This window comes from Carassius carassius, chromosome 4 (genome assembly GCF_963082965.1).
Source record: "Carassius carassius chromosome 4, fCarCar2.1, whole genome shotgun sequence".
NCBI classification, from domain to species: domain Eukaryota; kingdom Metazoa; phylum Chordata; class Actinopteri; order Cypriniformes; family Cyprinidae; genus Carassius; species Carassius carassius.
In genome coordinates, this window is record NC_081758.1 from 20816722 (window position 1) to 20842922 (window position 26201).

At 37.3% G+C, this 26201-nt stretch overlaps 1 protein-coding gene across 2 annotated transcripts in view; it reads left to right on the top strand.

The window, feature by feature from the left end:
* Positions 1-26201, top strand: part of LOC132139464 (rhotekin-like) — a 51322-nt gene that overhangs the window by 18481 nt on the left and 6640 nt on the right. For both annotated transcript variants that reach the window (XM_059547822.1, XM_059547823.1), the window contains exons 2-5: positions 16537-16736; positions 19254-19315; positions 24775-24828; positions 25500-25617. In XM_059547822.1, the coding sequence (XP_059403805.1) occupies positions 16537-16736; positions 19254-19315; positions 24775-24828; positions 25500-25617 (434 nt within the window). The remainder of the gene's footprint in view (positions 1-16536; positions 16737-19253; positions 19316-24774; positions 24829-25499; positions 25618-26201) is intronic.

Sequence of the window (26201 nt, forward strand, 5' to 3'; positions counted from 1 at the left end):
AACATGGTGTTTTCTCTCAGGAATTGAATCAGTGAAGATCAATGTGGGAATGTTTGGTGGCTTGTCATGGTGTACAGGATTCATTTCAGTCGAATCATTACCGTCTAGTCTGACTGCGTTTAGAGAATCAATATTTGCTGAAGAGATGCTGTTTCTTGCTCCAAATTGTCTTCAGAGATGCAGCTACAACATACGAGCTGCACAACACTGCCTCTTGAGAAATTGCAGCTTTAGACTGTATTTGTAGATTACATGTCATAGTTGCATTTTGATTTTGAGATAAAACATATCTTGTATTTCTTCATACATTGTGTGCGCACACAATGTATGAAGAAATACAAGATATGTTTTATCTCAAAATCAAAATGCAAACTGCTTTATTAAGCATTAATTTCAACTTATTTCAAATAATTGTTTCTTTGACCATTATTCAGTTCGAATATGCTTTCCATGTGAAGTCAAGGGAGGCTCTCAAAGCAGCTAGACCATTTACTGTCTAGAAAAACTGTGTATATTTTTCATTTTGACAGTGCCATTTATCTGCACAAACAAGAGAATGAGTAGAAGTGTAGATGGTTTGAGACAGAGACAGAGATGGACGAGAGAAATTTCACCCTTTTAGGCTGCATAGGTGAGGGAACAGGGCCTGTCACTGTCTGCCAGTCTGAGGTTGAAATGCCAATGTGTTCACCAAACTGGAGCACTGCTGAATTCTCAGCTTCACTCACACTCACACAGCCCATATGGAAGTGTGTATTCATCAGTGCCTGCTCATATGTGTGTGTGTGAGGTGGAATCAGTTAACTGCTGTAACAAGTTTAAGTCCTATTCACACTCAAAAAGCAAAACTAAAAGAGCTAATCTAACCATGGGAAAAAGTAACTTGATAAAGGATACACATTTTGCTTTATTTCTTGCAGCTGTTGGTGATGCAAAAAGTATTTTTTTATCAATTGTTTTTTTTTGTATAACCAACATTAATCTTTATTTTTTTAAATGACATTTCAACCAGAAGATTACAATTTTCTAAAAATTTAGCTGATTTTTTACAGTAAAAGTGTAGTTGCCAGATAAACACAAAGAATGATATTTAGTCTTTTATATATATATATGACAGTATGACAATTTACTAAACCTTTTAATGTATGAAAATGTCGGTGAACATTACATTTAAAAACATAAAATTAGATATTAAAAACTGATTTGCATAAACTAAAAATAAACTTTTACAAACTATATTTTATACCTGCTGTGTTGATGTAGGTTATATATGCATGTGCATATGTCAGGGAGGCACATTCTCAGAAAAGGCAGTGATTTATTGTGTTGGAGTGTTTGTGTGAGGGATATTTTTAATGGAGTTATTAAATATTTATGTGTCAAAGCTGTGTTTTCATACTCAAGTTTGAAAACAGCTTTCTGCTGTAGTGGAAGAGAGGGCAGTGTGTGTAGGTTATTGATGTGCACTGCTGTTTGTGTGTGTCACTGGCTCTGTGTATTTTATCTGGAGGTGGTTGCTTTGAGCATAGGAGGGTCCACACTTAAAAGACCAAAATCCCACACAAGCAGCCTATTCGATGAGTTTAAACAGAGTATGCTCCTTAGGGGTCTTTTGCCTTAAAGTTCACTGGCGTCTTTTTGCAAAGCGAAAAAAGTTAGACTTAGTTTGTCACTAAACTGCTGGCCTGGTATTTCAGCAAGGGAGGGTGACATGCTGGTTGTAAATGACTACCACAGCTACAGGTATTATTTATACTTGCTCGGAATTGACAACCGAGCGTTTATTTCCAAAGAATGTTTAGTTACCTGAGACTGCGACGTCATTGTAGACTGTGCATTATTTGAAAAAGACACTAAGCTAGTGGTTTTCAACCTTTTTGACTCCAATGATCCCCATTGTCCAAGACAGTTTTCCACAATATATGGCTAATATATTTCCTCTGGTAGGCTATTTTTATTGACAAAGCTGCTCGCTTTCATACTTTTTTTTTAAACAGAAACATAAAGTGTGTCAATGGATTCAAATAATTTACTGTATGCTCTTCAGTACAAACAGCAGTTGTTTAGGGTACAAATTATGATTTGCACAACACTCGAGTTGCCTTCTTTTGTGATTGATACCTCAAAGACTGTTTTATGAGGTGTGCCACTTTTTTGTATTTGGACCATTTTTGTTTGCCTGACAGTAAAACAGGCCAAAATTAGCCTCATAAATGTACCTTGAAGGGGAATCTGAGCCATATCTACAGATCAGAATATCACAGAGAATTGAGGTTGACTTGTTTTGACTTGGGCATATATGCAACCACTTAGAAACACTCTAGCAACCGCAAATAACACATTATTTATTTATGAACATTTATTAGAGGATAAACCCCATGAGATGAATCATCTCGTTTTCATGGGGGTCCTCAGAATAGAACAGAACAGCAAAGCAGCAGAGAAGATGCAATCAAAAAAATTATACAATAATAATAATAATCTTAACACACTATCTCATTCTCACCCAACATACAGCATTAGCAACTCCTATATTCACAAAAATCTGTTATATTTGGTAAAGCTGTGCTAAAAGAGATTTTTATCATTTTCTTTTCATTACTTTGGCTGCAGTAGTTGATCAAATGATAATCAGATGATTGAGAAAAGCATTATAACTGTTCAGAGAAGTGTTTTTTGGCATATGTAAGAGCTGATTTAGATGCCAGGATGCAGTCCCAGCAATATATTCAAGATCATGATTGTCCATGTCCAAACCATAGCACTCAGAACCAGCCTGCATTATGGAGATTTTAGGGCATTCTTTGTGCCGTTATTTGATTTGCATAATTCCTTTAGTTTAGGTGCTAATCAGGTTAATCAGGTGCTGAAGGCAGAAAGTGCATGCAAATAAACGCTATCAGCATGTGCTCTTCCCTGTGAATTTCCCCCAGTCTTCTGTTTCTCTGCATCTTTGGGCTTCTTTGAGCTGTTCTAGATACTGGAAAATACACAGACTACATGACCTGCATTTCTGCTATATTTGTCATGCTGCTTTCGGTGTATGCCTGGATGTGTTTGACCTACCAAAACTATATTTGTGTTACTAGACTACATCTTAACAGAAAGAACTTGTGCAGATGCCCTCCTACGTCTTAAAATATCTCTCTTTCTACATCTTTCATTTCCCCCCTCACATCACACTAACACTTGTTTTTTTTTTATTCTCTTTTTTTTCCCCAGTCCTTTCTCAGTCCTGCTGTGAGCTGCTCTTGAAGTGCGTGAGAAAGATCTCAGCGAAATGCATGCCTGTCTGTTTATGTATTTGCATGTTTAAGAAATCTGCTGGGTCCATCCATCTATTTCTGTCGTTTCCAGATTGTGTGTAAACAGGACTCGAAATAAATCTATATTTGTTATTGCCAAGATTAAGTGAAATGTGCGCTCTTTATTTATTTATATTTTTGTTCCCTCGTTAGAAACAGTTTAAACACAAATGCATCAATTTTTTTATGTTTAAAAAATACTAGGATAGACTTCAGAATCCCATCAACTCTACAAGAGACAAACAGTTAGGAAAAAGAATGAATGTTTATAATTCTCTCATCTAAGTCACTCAGTAGCCTAATAAAAACTGTTTTATTTTACATAGTGCAGGTCAATGGGGATGGCATGTTCAAATCACATGATGAGCAAAATAATACTCTGTAACTGGAAAGTATTATTGAACACTTTCATTAAATGAAAAATTGTACAATGAATGAGATTGTCTTTACTCATGTAGCTTTCATTAGAAATAGACACTAGAACTAGAAGGACATAATGTAAACTGCTCACAAGCTGGACACAGTCTTTATTGATTGCACGTATTGGTGTGGTTTACTAGCAGAGCTCATTTACGGATAATAAGCTTTGTATTACTGCACACTAGTCCTCAGAATGATAAAATGATGCTGTGTTTATTTACTTCAGCTTTGAGCTTGTTGACTAATGGCCTCTCTCTTTCTCTCACTCCCTGATAATTGCTCATGCACACTCTTCTTTGCAATCATCTATCAAGTAAAGCTGATGATTAGAAGAGTAAACCAAAACCCAAATCTGCAGATTTTCTCTCCTGGTCTACCCTTCCTGACCAAAGCCCATTTAAGTTTGAGCAGGACCTGCTGTAATCATAAGTGAAGTACAGGACAATGCTTTATGTACTAAAGAGGATTTAGTGAATGTCATTGAGTATTTAAATGAATGAGTGTTAGTGGAATGATGCGAAATGGATTTTGAATGACTCATGCTCAGTCTCATGTTCAAAACAGTTCATAACATTTATAACAGTTGCAGCTGATCATTATTTGGTTGTTAAATGTTTCCTTGTATATACCTTTTAAAGTAGGGGTCTCCAAACTCAGTCCTGGGCTCTTACTACTAGCCTAGAAACTTCCAGACAGGTGTGTTGAGGCAAGATGGAGCTAAACTCTGCAGGACACCGACCCTCCAGGACAGAGTTTGGAGACCCCTGTTTTAAAGGTTTGAGGTCAGTAAGATTTATTTTAAAGAAATTAATACTAGAATACTAAATCTATTCTAGTATAACTTTATTCATATAGAATTCAGAAAAAAAATTGTGATTTCCACAAAAATATTAAACAGCTGAAAAGTTTTCAACATTTATAACAATAAGAAATGTTTCTGAGCACCAAATCAGCATGATTTCTGAAGGGTCATGTGACATGGAAAGTGAAAGTCGTGACATTTGCCAAGTATGGTTACCCATACTCAGAAATGGTGCTCTGCATTTAACCCATCCAAGTGCACACACACAGCAGTGAGAAGCGAACACACCGTGAACACACAACCAGAGCAGTGGGCAGCTATATATCCAGCACCCGGGGGTTCAGTGCCTTGCTCAAGGGCACTTCAGCCATGGGTATTGAGGGTGGAAGAGAGCGCTGTTCATTTACCCCCTCCCCAGGGGGGCCCCCCACCTACAACTGCCAGCACCGAGACTCAAACCAGAGACCTCCTGGTAGCTAGTCCAGCTTTCTAACCATTAGGCCACAGCTGCCCCCTGACTGGAAGACTGAAGTAATGATGCTAAAAATATGGCTTTGATCACAGGAATAAATTACTTTTTCAAATAAATTCAACTGAATATATTCAATGGATTACAGTAATGCTAAATTGTAATAGTTCAATGGCTTACTTTTTTTAGCAAATAAATGCATAAGAGACTTCTTTCAAAAACATAAAAAAAATGTTTCTGACCGACCCAAACGTTATATATAACGTGTGTGTGTGTGTGTGTGTGTAGATGTTCATGCCAAGTTAATATTGAAGCCTATATCCACCTCTCGGGAAGTCTTTATCTCCATTTCTATTTTTCTCTGGTCAGGTCAGCTGATGGTTTGTGTGCTCAGCAGGGCAGTTAATCCCACCTGAAGACCTGCACTTTAATAGACATGCTAATGAAGATCTCCCAGCACTAGTACAGCAGTCACACAGCTGCATTTGTGCGTTAATTAATGTGTATTGGGAAAACCATAACAAAGGGGCTCACTGGTTTGTTGCAGCACTTGCTTTTGGCATCAGATACAAAAATGCAAAGCACAAAGCCTGTTTCTTTGTTACTGTAAATGATCCCAGTGAATGTCTGGAAGCTTGAACTTCTCATTTAGACTTAGTTAGCGGCAGCTGTGAGTGTACAAAGCAGGCTGATGTCAATTCTCCAGGGAGTCTTTCTGCTGTTTAAGCTCTATGCGCACACACTCTCAGCCTTGATCTTAATGAGGCACAACAGTCTGAGGGAGCATTCAACAAAACAGCACACAGAGCATTATGAGGTGACAGAGAGGTGTTTACTATAATTACAGTAATAAACTTTATCTGCTGGCACTTCTGATTTGTGGAGCAATAATTTTAGAAGTTTATTGCTGATTTTGTAGGTACAAGGGGGTCGATATTTTGTGGAGAAATGTATTCATTTAGATTTTCATACATTTCAGTTGCAGCTCCTCCCCTGACGCTCTCTGGAAATATGCGATTTGAAATCTGCTATCTTTGCTTATGGAAGTTCAGTACTGAACATTTTTGTTTTTGAGGCAATCAGTTGTGCAGCAAATGGAGGAAAATACCCACAGAGTGTGCAGCCTTCCAGCGGGAGTGAACAGGGTCTTGCTAACAAGCCAGAATGTGACCTCTTGAGTCCATGAATTGGATCATCAGTGTATTGAGTCTAGTTAATGTTGATCTAAGTTGCCTTCTACCTCTGTGATGCAAACACTATGATCTCATAGCTACATACACACCGTTATGCACCAAAAGCCACTAAATGCATAGTTAATGTAAAGAATGTTAACTCAGGTCATACAGAATCATACATCTTCAATCATGCATCTCAGGCATTCATCAAAGTCAAACTGTTGTGAAGCAGAACTAAAGCTGAGCTCTGTTCCATTTTAATGCTTGTCCAAGAGGAGCTGATGTTTAAAAGGAACGTCATGGAAAATAAGTTTTTCCTTGCTCTTTTGAAATAAAACAGTTCAATGTATGTTGACTCAGTCATTCACAACAAAAATAACTCTTTGTAGTCCACTCAGTCCACATTTGTGGAAATGTTATAGTTAGAAATATTCATGGTACTGATTTCATTACCATGAGCACATTTGATACAGAACTGATTAAATTTATAAACAACTATTTACTATTCAGTTACTACACAGTGTAAACTTTACAACAGGTGGTTTGCATAGAGAAGTCTTAAATGTACAGTAGCTAAAATAGACTTTAATTCTAAGGGTCAGTCTGAGGTTGAAAAATAGCCTTGTAAAACAAAGTTATGATTACTTCATTATAATATGCATTACAATATTTAAAAAGTGCCTATCTAGTAAAATAATATTCTCATTTAAATCCAGTCTACTGGTTAAATAAATCCGACATTATGGGGGGTAAATTACTCCAATATACATCATATTCAGTTGAGCAGTTTACATACAATATTTAACATATTGTAACAAAATTGTGTTTCAATCCAGAGAGCATGTATACTGTAGCTCAGTAGATCACCACTGGTGTAAACCTGATGGTATCCTGGTCCTTCAAGGTCACTGCTTCCACTTTTCATCACGGCTCTATACTTAGAGCTGCCAGAGGTGCTTAGCCACCAATTAGCCCGCTTGAGCTGATTAGAGACCAGTCCCACACTCTGTGTCCAACAGCATCAAAGTCTGAGATTAACAGCCATAAGGGAATACAGATCAGCCCAAGTGTGTCACAGAGGCACCCACCCGCACCGCTCTTACCTCCACTAACCCAAAAACTGAGCCTGTGAAGGGGTTAAGTAGGGATCTCCAGAGCCGGGACGTTACCTAGCTGAAGAAGGGCATCGAGTGTCAGGCTTGAGGTGAACATGCTGTGTTTGGGTGTGAAGAGAGGATCAATACCGTTTAGAAATGGAGGAGGTCTGGAGAGTGCCTGTGTGGATGGTTTGCCATCTGTGGGCCTTATATAATCTTTTTTGAATATAAATTTCTCTAGTCATGCGTAGCTCTAACATATTTTGTTGAAATATTACTCTTGTGTAGAGCTTTGTAAAGGAAAACTTCATGTATAGTGTTGTTCAATTAGTTACTTTGAATTGGTTAATTTCCATAAAAGTGATATAATCAGTCCATTGCTTGTAATTCCGTCAAATTGCTGATTTATGCTGGGGATGGGTTTGGCTATGATAGGCTGTGGAAGACTCAGGAAAATAATATCATGCAGTTCATGTAGCCGTTTGAGATACTAAAGAAAGTTTCCAAGCGCCCCATTTTAACCAAATGAAGTAGTGTTGATTCTGTGGATTAAGATCTCAATCTTTCTTCTCCTTGTGGAGTGAGATATGGCAACAGCTCAAACACACTCAGACATTGTTGCTTGCACTGATTCCCAGATTGCACACAAACACCTACATAATATCAAAAATATATTTTCCATCACAGATGTGGGCTGTGTATAGTCAAAGTTCACAGCTCAAGCATGCACATGTATGCACACACCCCTTCTTTTTTCTGTCTCAGCTTGCACAGCTCTCTCCAACACACAGACACCTCTTTTTCCCAAAGGCATATTTACACACACCCTTTTTTAGTTGTCCAAAACCAGCTGTGCTGGAAGGCTTCTTGCCTTTGTGTGGGAATGGCTGGCTGGAGAGCCATAGTCACACACTGTGTGTTTTAGACTGCCCTCACACACACACACACAATAACATCTCAAACGGCTCATTGTGTGCTAATAAAGAGACTTGTGTATTGCTGTGCAGCTTAAATAGGATTCCATTTTGGCCGCAGTACAAACAGGGTAAATTCTGAGTGTTTGGAGTACAATTTGCCTGCTGAGGCCATTATTTTTTTATAGAATTGCACATTGCACATGATGCAGCTTCCACTGGCAGTGTTTCTTCTGTATTTTGGTAGTATTCTGAATGGGTTGACAGGGTTAACGCAGGTCAACAGAACCCTTCCAACAGCAGCTTTGCTGCCAAAAGGCCTGTACTGTTTCCTCTCAAACAATGTTTGTGCCTGTCTTGGTTGTCATATAAATTTGCCTCTTCAGCCTTTAGGGTGAATTATTCGAGTCAGTAGTCACTGGGTGTTTTTTTTTTCTTTTTTAGAGGATGTTTTGCTGTTGTGAATAAAGGATTTGAGGGTTATTCTGTAGGAATATACTATAGTTAGTACATGGACTATGATGCTATCTTTGCAATTTTATATATACAGTACACTACCATTCAAAAATAAGTCTCACCAAGGCTGCATTTTTCTATCAAAACTACAGTAAGAACAGTACAATTGTGAAATATTGAAATATTGTTGTTTTCTATTTAAATATATTTTAAAATGTAATATTTCTATAATATTCTGTAATTTATTTCCAGTCTTTAGTGTAACATGATCCTTCAGAAATCATTGTGATATGCTGATTTGATGCTCAAGAGACTTTTCTTGTTATTATCAGTATTGAAAACAGTTGTGCTGCTTAATAGTTTCAACAGTTTTTACTGTTACTATTTACTTTTAAGCAATTAATTGTAACCTTGCTAAAAAAAAAGGTTTTGTTTAAAAACAATAATCTAACTGACCCCAAACATTTGAACAGTGGTGCTGGTGTATATTAAAGCCCCCGTGAACCAGAAGTTACTGCCACTCTTATTTCAGTGTAGTAGTGACGTATTTCCAGCTGAAACGAAATATTGAACAGAGGGCATGGTTTTAGGTTTGTGTTCCTCTTCTCTGTCTCTTACTCATAGCAGTCTAATGGTTGGAGGGGTGTGTTTAAGGATATTCTGCCCAAGCCATCAAACTGACATCATACGAACAGGAATGGTATTCCAGAGTGGAAGTAAATGTTCAGATTTTGATTAAAGATTATAAAGACAAACTATTTTTTTCAGCATATTAACTAGCAATGTGCACTAGTAAAGTAAATAGTAAATTTAGATTTCGTGTGGACTTTAAGAATTACACTATCACATAAAATTATTAAAATATGTTTATGTATATAGTGGCTATTTTTCCACTACAGAGGACAAAAATTAATTGGCATATAAAAAAACATTTATTATTACTATTTAAGTTTTTAGTGATTATAATTCTAATTCTAATTTTTTTCTATTTCATGAGCTACACTACTAGTACTAGTAGTAGATTATGCAACCGGCCCCTGGTCTTGGAGTGTAAGCTATTGAGAATGAGGAGATGCGTCACGGTAGCTTGATGTCACGTGACGAATTGCGCCCGTCCACCATTTTGGGAGGATACGCTATCGGTTGCCAGGGGCAATATATATATATAAATACATATATATAGTATAGAAATTAAGAAGAAATGGAGAAGAATGCGGCAAAAGAAAAGGGTCCTTACAGGGAGAAACTTACTACCAATGCCAAACAGAGGTATTTAGAGAAACTGGCTAATATAAAAAACGTCGACCCATACGAGCTGCCTGCAGCTGAATGGAACAAAGACCTAGACTCTTTACCACCTTGCACTTACATGGAAATAGTTAATTACTTGGATTTTGGCATCAGTTACTACACTATGCTAGAATTCAAAAGCCTGAAATCCTTGGAAAGTTACGAGACATTCTGCTGCGGCTGGGTGCACGACTTGGTCATCTACAAGCCCCCAAACTGTGAAAACACTGTTGTACTGGCAAAGGTAAGTTGTTTAACCTTTTGTCGTCAAGTCACTTTTAATTATATAGTGCTTTTTACAATCCAGATTGTATCTAAGCAGATTAATAATATAATAATAATAACAGTAAAATAACAAAGTTTGTTTCTGCTGTAACTTACAGCAACTCTGGATCAAACAGTGATGGCATTCAGTTCAAATGAAATAGTGTCAATTGGGGGTGTAACAATATCGTGTCAAAATATATTGCAATACAAAAATGCAACAATATATATAGTGGATAGTGACAATATGTAGCAGCTAGTGTGTATAGTTCACCCAAAATGAAAATTACTGTGTGAGGAAAAAAATCAAGTTTACAGACACCCAAGAAATCCGACGCCTCTTTGTCACATCGGAGACATGCTCTCCCTCATGCTTTTTCCATGTAACGTTAGGGAAACGAAAAAACTGTAACAAATGGTTCCTAAGGTTTCCACGACTATAGTGTGAGACGCTGGAGCAGTTTTTTACACAGCAGTGTTTTCCAGGCATTCTAGAATAGTGCGACAACCTCCTTTACTACCAATGTAAACAATGAACTGTGCTGGCGGGTATCCTCCCAAAATGGCGGAAAGGAAAGGAGACGCGGTCTCTGGGGGCGGGGCGCTGTGTCGTGACGACATCTCCTCATTCTCAATACAGTATGCTAGGGCTGGACGATTAATCGAAAAATAATCAAAACCGAAACTCATAACCTCTAACCATCGTAATTTTCCCATTTCGGTTATTTCGTTTTTTTAATCCTGTTAACACTTCCACCTTAAAAGCATACTAGCGCGTGTGTAGCCACATGACTCTGCTCTCCAGTTAGTGGCATAAAAGCAAAGCGGTGTGAGCGGTGAGCCTTGCGTCTTCACTAAACTTTGTCAGTTGTATTTGTTTTATGGTTTGGACATTCAAGCGATTAGATGAACGGATGTGTATTCTTATATGGAGCTACCATGTTCTCGCAGCTGCATTGTGGCACGAACACTCATATAAACAGTAGCTATGAAGAATCGCGCACACAGAGGAACACAGAAACTAGTTGTCAGCGCTGTCCTGTGATTAATCACTAAAGTAGCTTAGAATCTCAAAACTTATTATAGCATGTATGTGTGCAGCGCACATGAAGCACAAGCGCGTGCACAGAAAGCAGCGGTCGCGGCGCGGGATCACGGTTTGTGTCCGTTCTCGGACTGTTCTGTGTATTTTAACTGTAGAAAAGGTTGTTCCGAGTCGAAACTACGATACAGAAAACTACATCAGTATATCACCATAAACACAGCCGTTTTTGTCTTATGTGAACATAAACAGATAAGAAAGAAAACACACATTCAGTTTTTTTGCTTAAAGAGACGACAGCCTAATAAACGCGCTGCCTGTCAGTATTGTTAATCAAAGAACAAAAGAAAATCATTCACTGATCTTGACTGAATATATTTAATAACTTTACTTGATTAATCTTTATATTATTTATAAAAAGAAAACTATGCAGTGTTTTTAAAGTTTTAATTACAGTGTCTGTACCTGAAATTTAGTTTAGTTGTATTTATTTATGATATTGCTAATTGATTTGTTTGTTCCTTTCTTTGTTCTTGTGTTTGTTCTCCTTACTGACCTATCTTATTACTTGTCTTTAACACTTTAATATTTGACATTTATATAAATCTAGTTGTTTTTGCTATGGTATTTTTTTTTAATCACAGGCAAAATTCCTCTTGCAGTGTTTTGTAGGCTGCTGATTTTTGCTCATGTTATTCAGCTGCAGCAGAATGCTTTGTAAAAATATTTGACATCTAAATGTTTGACTTAATTTTTTTTTATATTGGATTTTTTATCTTATTGGAATCGAAGCTAGGAATCGATAAGAATCGGAATCGATAAAATTCAAACGATATCCAAGCCTAGTAAGAAATGTTACGAACATAGATAAAATAACTGCTGATAGTCAATCATATTTACAGTACAAAGCTTGTCAGTTAACTATGAGTGCAAAAAAACAAAAAACAGAAACAAAATAATCGTTCAATAATCGTAATCGAGGCAAAATGTTCAATTAATCGAGGTTTTGATTTTAGGCCATAATCGTCCAGCCCTACAGTATGCCATCCATTCTTGTAAGCCTTAACCTTGACTCGTTAGTATGGCTTATATTTTATGTAACTGGATATCTTAGATTATGCAGAAGGATCTGGCTTTTGCTCTGCAGAAAACTGAATCATTAAGACTTTACTCAGTGCCCCTTTTTGCCCTTTTCAGCCCCATGGGGCTCATTCTCAAGCTTGTTTCTCTACATTTACACCCGTATTGATGGGAAAGTACAATACTGTCCTCAGTGCCGGCTTGCACAAGAAAGAAAAGAGGAGCGCTGGGATTGGGTGGAACAGATGGGGAATGCATATTTGTGGTTGACTAATTGGAGGCGGACAGGCCTCGGTCAGTGAAATCCTGTGTGTCTGTGGGTGTGGTCAGTGATTTGGCCTTTTCAATTGTTGTTTTGCCTTTGAGTGTCACCGTATTTTCTTTTTACCGTGAGAGAAAGTCAAAGTTCAGTAATGAAGAAGAGAACATTCATTACAATTGTGTGAATTTTTTGTGAAAAGAAAATCGTTCAAGAATATAATACCTTCCTTTTCACTTACTGTTATAGGTAAATATACATTTCCTATGTGTTTGCAGGCCTGTGATTAACATAGTGAGCCATTTTCCAGTGCTTCTTAGGTTCGCACCCATTTAAGCAGCTGTGAGCAACAGCGATCCAGGTCATAGTATGTTTTAGGTTGGTCAGTGTTGCCCAGAAGATTATATTGTCCCGTCTCTTTAGCATTGCAGTTCAGGAATCACAGCTGCTGCTGTCAATCAGGAGAGCTTCTCACAGATCACTGCAGCCACGTTTTTCATGACAGGAAATGACCTCAGAGCATTTGAATCTTCTGAGAAGAGCAAAATATCTTCTGAGAAGTAAACTTACTTGTGAAAGATGTCTAAAGGCAAACAAAAAAGCAACAAATCTCTGCATTGCTGATCACCAGCATATGTTGTGTTTTGGATGTTATAATGCTGTTCTACACACAGGCTTAAAAGTCTTACCTAACAAGATTTATTTGGCCAACTTGGTTAAGTTTGTGTTTCCCTAAACTGATCTAAAAACCACAGGAAACTTGCAATGAGATGGGAATTTACTGTTGGTGAAGAGTTCCTAATGACAAATGACACATCAGTGCAGCTAATGGATAAAATACATCAACAAGGTGAATTTTCTGTCATGTTGGAACATTATGAACTCTGATTATCTGAGACTTGAGGCCCTGTTTTCTGACGTCATTGTGTACGAAATGGGAAAGTGGTCTAATTTTAAGACTCGGCTACAGAATCTTAAAGAATCTTTTAAGAATCTTTTTTGAATCTAGCGTTAAAATGAACTTTAAATAAGTTCAATTTCAAGTGTGAATGATCTTTGTAAATATTAGGGCTGAAATTACTCAAGCTTCAAACATCAGCTGGTGAATTAATGTGATTTAGATCAAATCAGCCTCTCATTATCTGGCTCCATGTGGCTGGTTCCTCTGTTTACATTCTTTCATTTGACATTACAAAGCCATTAGTTCACATTCATTATTAAAGGTGTTTTCAGGGGGAAAGACTTCAAATGTGTGGCCTGTTCTCTAAAGACCATAGTCATTTCCCATGACTCACGTCCCCTTGCCAATGATAAAATGTGCTTCCGATATTCCTCCTGTGGTCATGTTGCCAAGCTGTACACGTCTCACATCTGCTGGATGTTCCGAGTGCTTTGAGAACAAGACTGGCTTCATTGTGTAATTATTAGCAATTATTATGTTTAATTAGTTTGCATGTCTTACAGCAATAAACCAATCCTGTAGCTATAGGTTCCGGGGTCTCTGAAGTGTGGCAGAAATTAACACAGGAGGCATTTGTCATAGTAATTACAGACTCATTATTTTTAATTCTCTTTCTTGCATCCTCTATCTTTCTGACGCCTTGGGGAAGATTCTATCTCTCTTAATTATTCCCATCTGGGTTCATTTTCAGCACTCACGCTTCATTACTGGGGAACAGAGCGCTTGTTGTACTCTCCTTCCTCCTCCTCTGATCGCTCCTCCCTCGCTCCCTTGCTCTTTCACACCTCTCTTCTGCCAGCCCGCCACCCTCGCTCACACTCATTGATGACTGGCACAGAAACACACACCGGCTGGCATGTTGCTCTGCCCTGGCACCTGTCACAAGGGAGGATGGTGCTTGGCAATGTTGCAAGTGTGTTTGAAGGGTCTTTGTTTCATGTGTATGTATGTTTACTACATGCTAATTCCTGCAGTGTTAACTTAAGTGTTTATTTAAACACTTACTCTACTGTTCAGTATACTGTTTTACTGTCTCCTTACACTGCTATGTGTCTAGTCTCTTATGCTCACCAAGTTATTTATTTGATAAAAAAAACAGTAATATTGTGAAATATTATCATTTAAAATAACGGTTTGAATATATTTCAAATTGTAACTTGTTTCCCAAAGCTGAATTTTCAGCAGCCATTACTTCAGTCTTCAGTTTCACATATGCCCTCCCTCCCTTCCCTTTGTAAGCATCCCATTTCTGACATGAAACCGCCATCTAACATTTTTCATAAATACGGTCTCATGCCTAAAGGTTTTGGCAACCTATGGCTTGCGAGCCATATACAGTATGTCTCTTTCATTAATTGGATCAGTGAGGAAAAAATAAAACAAACAGTTTTTCAAACAGTTTTTCATACATTTATCAACTATTATCATTGTATCACTGTAACTATAATGTGAGTACAATTAAAAACTGCTATATATATATATATATATATATATATATATAATTTTTTTTTTTACAAATATTACATTATACATAAGTCATGTATGGCCCAATAAATTTAGCTATGTTACAAGATCAAAATTAATTTCATTTTGACAATCTGAAGTGGAGAAATAATAATAAATAATTTTACAGTCTGCTTCATAAATCAGTTAAAATCCACATAGCCACTGTCTGTTTTCAGTTTTGTTTAAAAAAAGGTGAATTGGTTAAACAAAATCATCAGTATTTTTCCTTCTAGTCTGGACCATAAATTTGCATTTGTGAGCTGGGTCTTCGGTTTGTCTCATTTGCTAGAGCGAATTGCTTTGCTTAAAAAATTGATTATAAAGAGCCACAATATGCAGTGTGACACTATTTGCTGTGCTAACAGTGTTTGGCTTGATACAGAAAATTACATTGCCTTAAATTAACCATTTTTGTGACAAAAGATAATTACTATGCAATTTCCACAGTGAATGCAAAAGTGGTGTGACACCACTCTTATTACTCGCAGGTTTAAAAAAATTCTTAACTTTTCTCAAACTTGTTCATCATATCAATAGATCATCTCTCTCTTTCTCAAACAAACTCTTTTCTCACACTGACTGTTCGCGGTGATCTGATCTGAACTGCTCTAGATGTGCCTGTCTCTGTGTACAAACAGGATGGTGGCTGTAATTCCCTGAGCTCTATCTAAAGAAATTCTATCTTAAGAATCATAAATGGTCATAAATTGTTTGTTTTGTTCAGGCTTCCACATGATTTCTTGCTTTTGGAGCTCATTAAGTCCATCTTTTGACAGTAGTCATACAATCTGTTGCAGTGAGGTGTACAGCAAACCCTTTCTTCCTTTGGAAGGAGAACCTAAAAGAGGTGCTGTCTTAATTGATGCCTGGTTAGAACTTAATGTGCTGAAATTTGCACACAAAAGGTTTTTTTTAGATGTTGCCATGGCAACAGCAGCCCCAACGGATGATAGCAGGACAGATCATAAGAAGCGTCTGAATGATGTCACTTGAGAAAATGTCAAAGATGAAAAAGTGACCAACAGACCATGTTTTAGTGTTCAAGGTTATTACCTTGTTTCACCTAATTAGCAGGCATTTTAAAATAAACCTTGATTGATAGAAGTACAGTCAATGAAGTAACTGGTTTACGCATTTAATCCACCAAACACTGAAAAAACATCTGTCACTGACAGCTTCATTTTCGTTTGTTAAATTATACTTGACATCTTATCAAGAGCTATTACTTAAAACTGACTTTTGTCTTTTAAGCTTTGTTCTCACTTGCTCTTTTCCACCATTTTCTTCTTCTGATTCATTTCCATGTAGACTTAAAGCTAAATCCCTTTCTAGAGTCAGTTTAAATGAAACTAGGTTATTCGTCCATTGGTGTGTATGGCCAGTGTGTATGGCCAACATGTCTTAGTTTATTATATGAGATTATTCCTCTATGGTCTAGTTGAGTGAATTGAATAATACTGGGAATAATCTTGACATTAGCCTCTTTTTTATTTCAGGACAGTGACATCCAGAAGAAGATCGACTATGAGATCCGAATGCGTGAGGGTGCGTGTAAGCTGCTGGCCGCATGTTCTCAGAGGGACCAGGCGCTGGAGGCCTCCAAGAGTCTCCTGACCTGCAACGCCCGCATCATGGCCTACATGTCAGAGCTGCAGCGCATGAAGGAGGCACAAGTCATGCAGCGGGTCGCACGCAGGTCAGCAGTCACTTTTGATTCATTTAGTTCAGTTTGGTTGAACTAAATTAGATTTTTGGGTGTCTTTGATGTTTGTGGTGCTTCATAAAAGGTTAATCAGATAATAGGCCCATTTCTTGAGGTCAGGAATTTCTGTATTGCTGTCAGCACTACAAATATAAAGATTTATCAAAATATTCATTGCTAATAACTGCTGTTGACCAGTACTTCAACACAGACAATATCCAACACGTATATGCTTTTTTTTTCTTCTAAAAATAGCAGAATGTATTGGCTAAAGAAGAGCAAATTGGGCAGCCACAAAGCACATGACAGCAGAGAACAGTGTTGAGGTTAGAAAGAGTTCAATGTGGTGGCAGCTAACACTGTATCACTATAAAGCTAATGTCAAAGCATTCAATGTCAATTTAAAGGAACACTCCACTTTTTTTTAAAATAGGCTAATTTTCCGTCTCCCCTAGAGTTAAACAGTTGAGTTTTACTGTTTTCGAATCCATTCAGCCGATCTCCAGGTCTGGCGGTAGCACTTTTCGCTTAGTTTAGCACAGATCATTGAATCTGATTAGACCGTAAGCAACTTGCTTAATAATGACCAAAGAGTTTTTATATTTTTACTGTTTAAAACTTAACTCTTCTGTAGTTACATTGTGTAACGATCGTGTATCCAGAGAGACACAGGGAGAGCAAGATCCAAAAGCAGGTATGCTTTTATTGAGGGATAATCCAAAATCGAGGTCAAACAATCCAATGTCAAAACCAACAATCAGTCCAGAACAAAAACAAACAAAGGAAAGGAAAGGAAAGGGAAAGGAACGAAATGGGAACTCGGAGGACGAGAAGGCAGGGATGAATCTCAGGGAACGAGAAGGCTGAATAACACGAAAGGTAAGGACTCCATACAAACAACAGGGAAAGGCAGGTATTTATAAGGAGGCTAATGACAATAGATTGCCTGCACCTGGTGCAATTAACTGGAGTGCAATTACTGTGAAGACAGGACCAGAGTAGAGGAATTATAGTGCCTATGGTGAAGTGCCTAAGGGGAAGTGAGCCCACTAGTGGACACTCAGGGAAACAGAGACTGACAGCGTGACACATTGTGTACTAAGACCGACGGAAAATGAAATTCCGGCATAATAATCAAGGAACTTTGCTGCCGTACCACGGGTGCAGTCAGAAGGTGCAATGATATTACGCATCGCCTGAAAATAGTAAAAAGCAAAAGCAGAGTTGCTGGGGACTATTTTCAGGCACTGCGTAATATCACTGCGCCTGCTGCACCCATGTTTTTTTCCTTATTGGAATCAAAATTAGCAATCAACAAGAATCAAAATCATAAAAATTCTAACGATGCCCAACTTTACCCATACACCACTTTTATTTTTTACTAGTACATTTCAATTCACACTGTTTTGAACCCTTTATTTTCTATTAAACCCACACTTACCCTTCTTTGCTTTTGCTCTTCTTAAAAACAACCACATAATCTTAATACGTGAATGCACTTTTCACAATTAGTTATAAAACAGTTGCTCCTGGCAACAGGGATAGGTAATATGTTTTCTTAACATAGCTTCAAACATGACAATTTATCAGACTAATATTTTCATCTCATGGTTTGCTCCAAAATCACTATATAACATCAGTCGTGTTTCTAACAGTTAGCTTCTGTGGTTCCATGTTGCTTCTTATCACAGTGAGACAGAAAATATTTTCATTAATAATCTTTTCTGTGATACGATGTCAATTAGTGTTGTATTGCAAATGTGTGTTTATTGTCTTCCACATTTCTTCAGTCAAAGCATCTCTATCTGCATATTATTCAGCTGTAGTGATATCTGATGCATTTGTCCATATAAGGACAAGATTTCCTGGGTTTCACTTGAGAAACAGCATTACAGTAGATGAGTGTTAGGGTTAGGGTTAACCCTGCTCCATAATGCTCACATCATCTCATTTTGGGTAAAAATAGAAAATTAATACTAAAGTTCTTTGTAATACAGTAACTTGAGTAGTTTTTCAGCATACTACTTTTTTACTCTCACTTGACTATAATTCTTCAGTACTTTAACTTGTACTCAAGAAAATTATTCCTTAAGTAGCAATACTTTTACTTAAGTACAGTTTCTTAGTACTATTTCGACCACGTTTCTTAAGACACAAAACAAATAAACGTAAAACTAAAGCTATGTTCAGAAAAAACATTTTTGTATCCCAGTTTAATACAGATAAGCATATGTAATTAGGGCATTTATAGGTTAAAGAACTTGTTGTGCTGTCATCTTGAACTTATGTAAGGATGTCAGCACATTGCTTTATTTATTTGGCATATCAACCAACCTGACACCATGACATTGGCTCAACCAGTATTATAAGTTTGGGATGGGACTGTCAAACGGCAGACATAGGAAGTGCTCAGGAAATTTTTACAATTCCATTTGGTTACACACAGTTCAGCTTGAAATATGATTGAAGCATTTTACACATTGTGGTATGTGTCTTATTGTTTGTGCCCAGGTCTTCTGATGCAGGTCCAATGGATGAACGATCCCCATGTAAGGCCAAAGTAGCCATCTCAGGTATGTTCATAGAAAAGAATTCAGGTAGTTATGATTCATTTATGTAATTAAAAAGAAATATACACTACTGTTCAAAATTCTGGGGTCTGTAAGTTTTTAAGTCCTTTTTAAAAGGACTATCACATCAGAAGGGCCACAGTAAATCCAAAGCGACAGTTTTAACATTTAGAAAAAAAGTTATTTTAAATTGTAACAATATTTCACAATATTACTGTTTTCTTTTTTTTATTTTACTATTAAATAAATGCAGCCTTGTAAAGTATGAGACATCCTTCAAAAGCATTGAAAAATCTTGCTGACCCCAAACTATTGAATGAAATGTATGAACAAAGAATGTCAAATATGGATTCTGGTGTATATAATTTTATAACTTTTTGATTGTGTGTATTGTGCGTAAAGGCTGATTTATACTTCTGCATCGAACCTACGGCGTAGCCTACGCATAGACACACATCCTAAACTGTAGCCTACGCTGTAGCCTGACGTGCACCTCTCCAAAATTCTAACAGCGCGTCAATTCTACGCGGACCGTGAGCGCTGTGTTTGGTCTGCTAGAATCCCTCCCTCTGTATATACTTGAGTTTTGTGTGTGTGTGTGTGTGTTATGTGCACTTAAATATATTTTAATGTTACACCTTCTTATATAAATTAAAACAAAGCAAAGAACAATTTTCTGATCATTTTTTATACTAAATAGCATAATACAACAGTAGTTGTCCTCGAAAAACAATGTTGATCTGCCATGATACAAGTCCTCATAGAGATGAAAAGAATGCCATTTTCCCCTTTTCCTTTGTTGACCCCATTTTATAGTTTTAAATAATGATTTAATTATTTGATATTTATTTGCAGCCGTCACGGTTACAATGCATCTCTGACAGGCCACTTCTTCTTCGGCTTTTGCCGTGGTACTGTGGGTTACACCAGCAACATGCCTGTGGACACTGCAGACTAGTGGTTTGCATGTGTACTGCGCGTCAACGCAGACAACAACGCAGAAGTATAAATGAAAACTGAAGCATAGCCTGCGATTAGGTTTGACTCAGAAGTATAAATCAGCCTTAAATCATGCAAAGCAGTTTGTTTATACGGTTGTCTGAGCACTAAATCACAACTCCTGCTGTTTTATATATCAGCGCCTGTTTCTCAGTTTGCTTGGGGCTTCTTTTACAAGTCGTCTTTTACTGTCTGGATCTTTTAGAGGGACCAGCCCCCACTTAACACCTAGTGCTATTAACTCTCAGCACTCTTTGACTGCACCCATGGCAATCTGTTTGAGGCCTAGAGGGTTGATACTCAGTAAATGCTGTAATTACAGTATGACGTCATTATGAAGAGGTTATAGAGGACCTTGTACCTTAACTTTACACTCACTCATATGCAAACTAACCACTTAACCTTTTTTTTTTGTGAATTTAGTGTTTTCTCACGATATTACATTGTTTAGTGCATATTAATTTTTTATTTATTTATTATATTTATATTAGGACTCAATAAAAATAAATAAATAAATAATAAATGAATGAATGAATGAACACTATATATATATATATATATATATATACACCGTTGCAATCAAAATTACTCAACCCCTCAGAGACTGCAGTACTTTACAAATACAAGCTTTTCTGAAGATCCAGGATAAAATCTATAACAGTTCACTGGCATATTAAAAGTGATATTGTCAATATATAATGTAATACTTTTGAGTTATAAGATTTTTTAATAATACTGCTATGTCATAATTATTAAACCCCATTCAACATTGCTGTTTTTAAATCACTTATTTGCATGGTGGGCAATAAAACAGTCTCAAAACACAATTAAGCCTTTAGAAACTATTAAAAACAGAATTAGCTTGAGCTGTTACACATACAGTTAGCCCATGCATGTGTTGAAGTTGAGTAGCAAAAATGTCAACAGAGATCTCACAAAAGCTAAAGAGAATAAATATTGTATTACTTTAGAAAGGCTAAGGCTAATATGAAGATTTCCAAGACATTGAAAGTTCCTAGAGACAGCTCTCAACCTTATTCCTTAGTTTAAAGTGTGTTTTACCAGAAAACCTTTGAGGGTGTTGAAGAAAAAGCACAATATCATAAAATGTTTAATCAGAGCAACTGAGAAAAACCTGCAATTTACAGCCAAAGACTTGCAAGATGACCCGATGAAAGGAGGAAAACCATTTCAATGCAGTGTGTAAGAAAAACACTAGACAAGTATGGCCTTCATGTTGAGACATCTTGATAAATACCACTCTTGATCAAGAAGAACAAAAAGCCAACTTGAACTTGATAAAATTCATTTGTGTAGACCTGTGAAGCTCTGTAGGAATGTTTTATGGAGGGATGTGACCAAACTGAAACTTTTTGGACCCATGGATCAGCGGTATGTCTGCTGCAAAGCTCATAAGCAGAAGAACACTATCTCCATCGTCAAACTTGGAAGTGGATCAGTCCTGTTATGGGGTTTCTTAACTGTAGCAGGGAGTGGAAATCATGACTGTATGAAGGACATTATGGATTCTTTGAAGTATCAGGCCATTTTGACAAGAATTGTGATGCCTTTGGTGCAAAGACTGAAGCTGAAGATCAATGGACTTTCCTGCAGGACAGTCATCCCAAAGTACACATCCAAATCTACTTCTGCTTGGTTCAGGGATCAGTCATAGAATGTTCTTGAGTGGCCTGTTCAGTCTCCAGGATTAATTCTCATTTCAAATATCTGGTTGAATTTGAAAAAAAGCAGTGGCAATGTGAAAACCAAAGATTATCAGTGACCTGGAAGCATTTTCAGGCGAGGAATGTAGTAGAGAGGTGACAGAAGCTTCTAAAAACTTACAGACAGTGTTTATTGGTGATTTTAAAGAATAAAAGATTCTGCACAAAGGGGGTTGAATAATTTTGAACATGAATGTTTAGAGGCAATTTCAATTTTATCATGATTCATCCATGTTCCATTCTCAGAATCACTCAAAAGTGTATGAACAATACTTCTAATACTTTACTGATGCCTTTGTTGAATTGATTTCATAAAATGTTGTTCTCCGCAGCAAAATGCCTTGCAGGTCAAGGGGGTTGAATAATTGTGATTGATTGCAACTGTATATATACATATATATATATATATATATATATATATATATATATATATATATATATATATATATACATATTAGTGGTGGGCCGTTATCGGCGTTAACGTGCTGCATTAACGGCAGAATCTTATCGGGTGATAAAAAAAATATCGCCGTTAATCTATTCTCAAAGTTGGGTTGGGAGCTGGGTCTATACTAGGCAAGCTATGATGACTTTCACCTTGATATTTTATTGCGGATGTATACCTAGCCGAATCTGTAGGGGGCGAGAACGAGTCTTTAAACCTGTGTCTATGCCTACTGTGAAATTACCACATCAAACACGACGTGCTAACATGGATACAGCTAAGATGCCGGCGGGTTTGCTTCAGGGAATTTTTTTTTTTTTTTTAAGAAGCTTCCCAATGGAAACCTCGACAAGACGCACGCCTGTTTCACACATAATCCGTCTGCAGTGCGTATGCAGTCCGTGTGCGTTTCGTATGTGGTGCTGAAGCAGCACTGACTCAGTCCGCTACTCGGTGCGTAAACGATCGCTGCACTGCTGCAGACGCAAGGCTCCTGGAATGCACTGACGGGCCGCAAGCGCGTGAACGCTGGAATATATATATATATAAATTACAACAAATTAGAACAGATATTAAGGAAGGCATTTTATTTTAGTATTCACAGGTTATCAGCAGGATTTTTGAGTGGGGTTGGGCAATGTCTACTGTAGTGTAACATATTAAACTGTAAAATTACATGATTTGCAGTTCAGTTAAATGTTTTCACAAAAAGTCTTATAAACATATTTCAGACTTTAAAACATTTTAAGAAAAGGTATGAGTCAAATATATACATGTTTATATTAATTTTAAACATAAATATTAATGTTTTCATTTATTAGATTTTTATAAGGCACATTTCACATTTACAATTTTATGTGTATGTTCTGTAAAAAACATGGGTCAATACTCCCTTATTGAAAATGCAAATACATTTTCTGCCACTAGGTGGGGCTTTTGAAACAGCAGAAGTATGGCAGTTTCCCTGGTAACGGCTTCACACAAAGCAGCATGGCACTCATAAACCATGCTTTATTATTCATTATCCACCTTTTTCCTCAATGCAGAAGAAAGCCTATGGGTGAGACTTCCGTTTCATTAGCCGCTATAGGTAAATAACGAGGAGAATAACAACATGCATTAAACGGTAAAACTGTTTGCAGTACAAACCAGTGTGTTTTTAATTAAGATAACAGATTAAAATAATATGATAGGATACATCTATTGTCAATATCAAGCAGCAAAACTAACTGTTTTGTACAGCTAAAAATAGCTGGATGCAAATGAGATGGAAACTAGAAATGGCAGCACCCATTTTTACATCAGGAAAAAGGTGGATAGGAAAAATTTTATGAAAATGACATGGAAACTTTTCTGAAGAAAGTCGGTTCCCTTCAGAGATACATTTATATAAAAACACCCGCGCCACGTTCTGACTTTGGAACGTGCAGTGCTCATAAACTATTTATTCAGGTTATTGTTTCTTATTAAGTTTAATCCAGCTATATTGCGATTCTTGTGTTTCCGTCCCCAAATGTAAGACTTCTTGAAATTATAATTAGGACTTTTCTTATACCATTTAAGTTTAACTTGTTTAACTTATTTATTTTTATGGCCTTAAATTTAATACATCTAAATTGAAGACTTTTTAAGGACCCTGTACTTAAGATAGCTCATTAGGCAGGGTGGTGATACATTTTGGCAGCCCGACTGGAAGACACAATAGCCCTGGAATGTTGGTCTAGCGATTTTCCGAGCCCTAAAATTTTATCAATGACCAGCATCCCTCTGCTACAGAAATATGCTATGCTTTTTTCAGCTGCAGATTCTGTGTGGGATTCCTGCTCATGCAACATCACTCCACATAACAAATGCATCCAGACGCACATACACGCACATACAATCTAATGTTCCCACATGCAGTCTCCGTTTTGTGTTTTCTGCTGTCCATCATCTACAGTCAGTACCCAATTATTGTTCCCTAACAACCTCTACCTATTAATTTAATTGAAGTTCTGTCGTTATTAACAATTCTGATCACACAGACCTCGACAGAGAAGCTCATCCAGGTGGGCTGAAGTGATGAATGTGGTCTTGATGTGATGGGTGGGCCAGCATGATAATGGTGATTTATACTGGCTGGTAGCATGACATTAAATACCAGATGTGTGTTGTGAACATCTTTTTATTTTGATTGACATGGAGTGACAGCCGGCATTGGTTGCTTGCAGCTATGAGTGACACTGTGTGTGTGTGTGTGTGTGTGTGATATAACCTTGTGTTTCGCTCTGACCTCCAATTCTTCTGTTTTGCAGATCTACGGATACCGCTAATGTGGAAAGACACAGAGTATTTTAAGAATAAAGGAGGTAACATCTGTTTTTCCTCTTCACTCTGATATGCAGGTTAAATAACAGAACAGGTTGTTTAGAATATATCTGATCTTTATAACCCTTCTACAGCGCGCACACACACATGCATATGCATTACCGTGATAACGAAAAACACATTTATTTATGAAGCGTTCAGGCCCAGCAATGCCCTCTGGGTAAACAGAATATTATTACTGGCATCGGAAACCTTTTTCCAGACCACAGTGACTAATGTCGTTTCGCCTAAGGTGTTTAGAGCAGCTGATAGAGGTGACATTATGTTGATGAATGGGACACAGGAACCCACATGCATGTGTTATTCTCTCATGGGAAAGCTTTTATATGTACTTTATCCTGTTAATGGGAACATATATTTTAACAGCCATTGAAACGATTAGGACAAGAACCTTTAAGACTGGTTGTGTCACAGTTATTCATGTTCTACAATTTGTACAAGGAAGAAAATACACAGATACTAATGTTGCCCTAAACAGGAAAAAGCAGACAGCTCAAACACAGGTGCAGGAGTAAATGTTTCCTGAATGAACAGAGCTGCTCTGGGGGGTTTTATAGACACTGGGCCAAGCATGCAGCTATACTGGTGAAGACATTAGAGCAAGTATGACTTGTAAGTAGTACATGTAAATGTTTTTCTTTTATTTCTTCAGAGCTGCATCGGTGCGCTGTGTTCTGTCTGCTGCAGTTGGGTGGTGAGATCTTTGATACAGACATGGTGATGGTGGACAGGACGCTGACAGATATCTGCTTTGACAACAAAATTGTCTTGTGAGTGTGCATGTTTTTGTGTGTCATTTTAACTGTTTCTGGACATTTATTCTACAGTCGTGGCCAAAAGTTTTGAGAATTACATAAATATTGGAAATTGGAAAAGTTGCTGCTTACGTTTTTATAATAGCAATTTGCATATACTCCAGAATGTTATGAAGAGTGATCAGTTGAATTGCATAGTCCTTCTTTTCCATGAAAATTAACTTAATCCCAAAAAAACTTTCCACTGCATTTCATTGCTGTCATTAGGCAAAAGGCAAAAGTGATAACTAAGTGGCTCTGGGACCAGAATGTTGAAATTTTGGGTCCATGGCCTTGAAACTCCCCAGATCTTAATCCCATTGAGAACTTGTGGTCAATCCTCAAGAGGCGGGTGGACAAACAAAAACCCACTAATTCTGACAAACTCCAAGAAGTGATTATGAAAGAATGGGTTGCTATCAGTCAGGATTTGGCCCAGAAGTTGATTGAGAGCATGCCCAGTCGAATTGCAGAGGTCCTGAAAAAGAAGGGCCAACACTGCAAATACTGACTCTTGGCATAAATGTCATGTAATTGTCGATAAAAGCCTTTGAAACGTA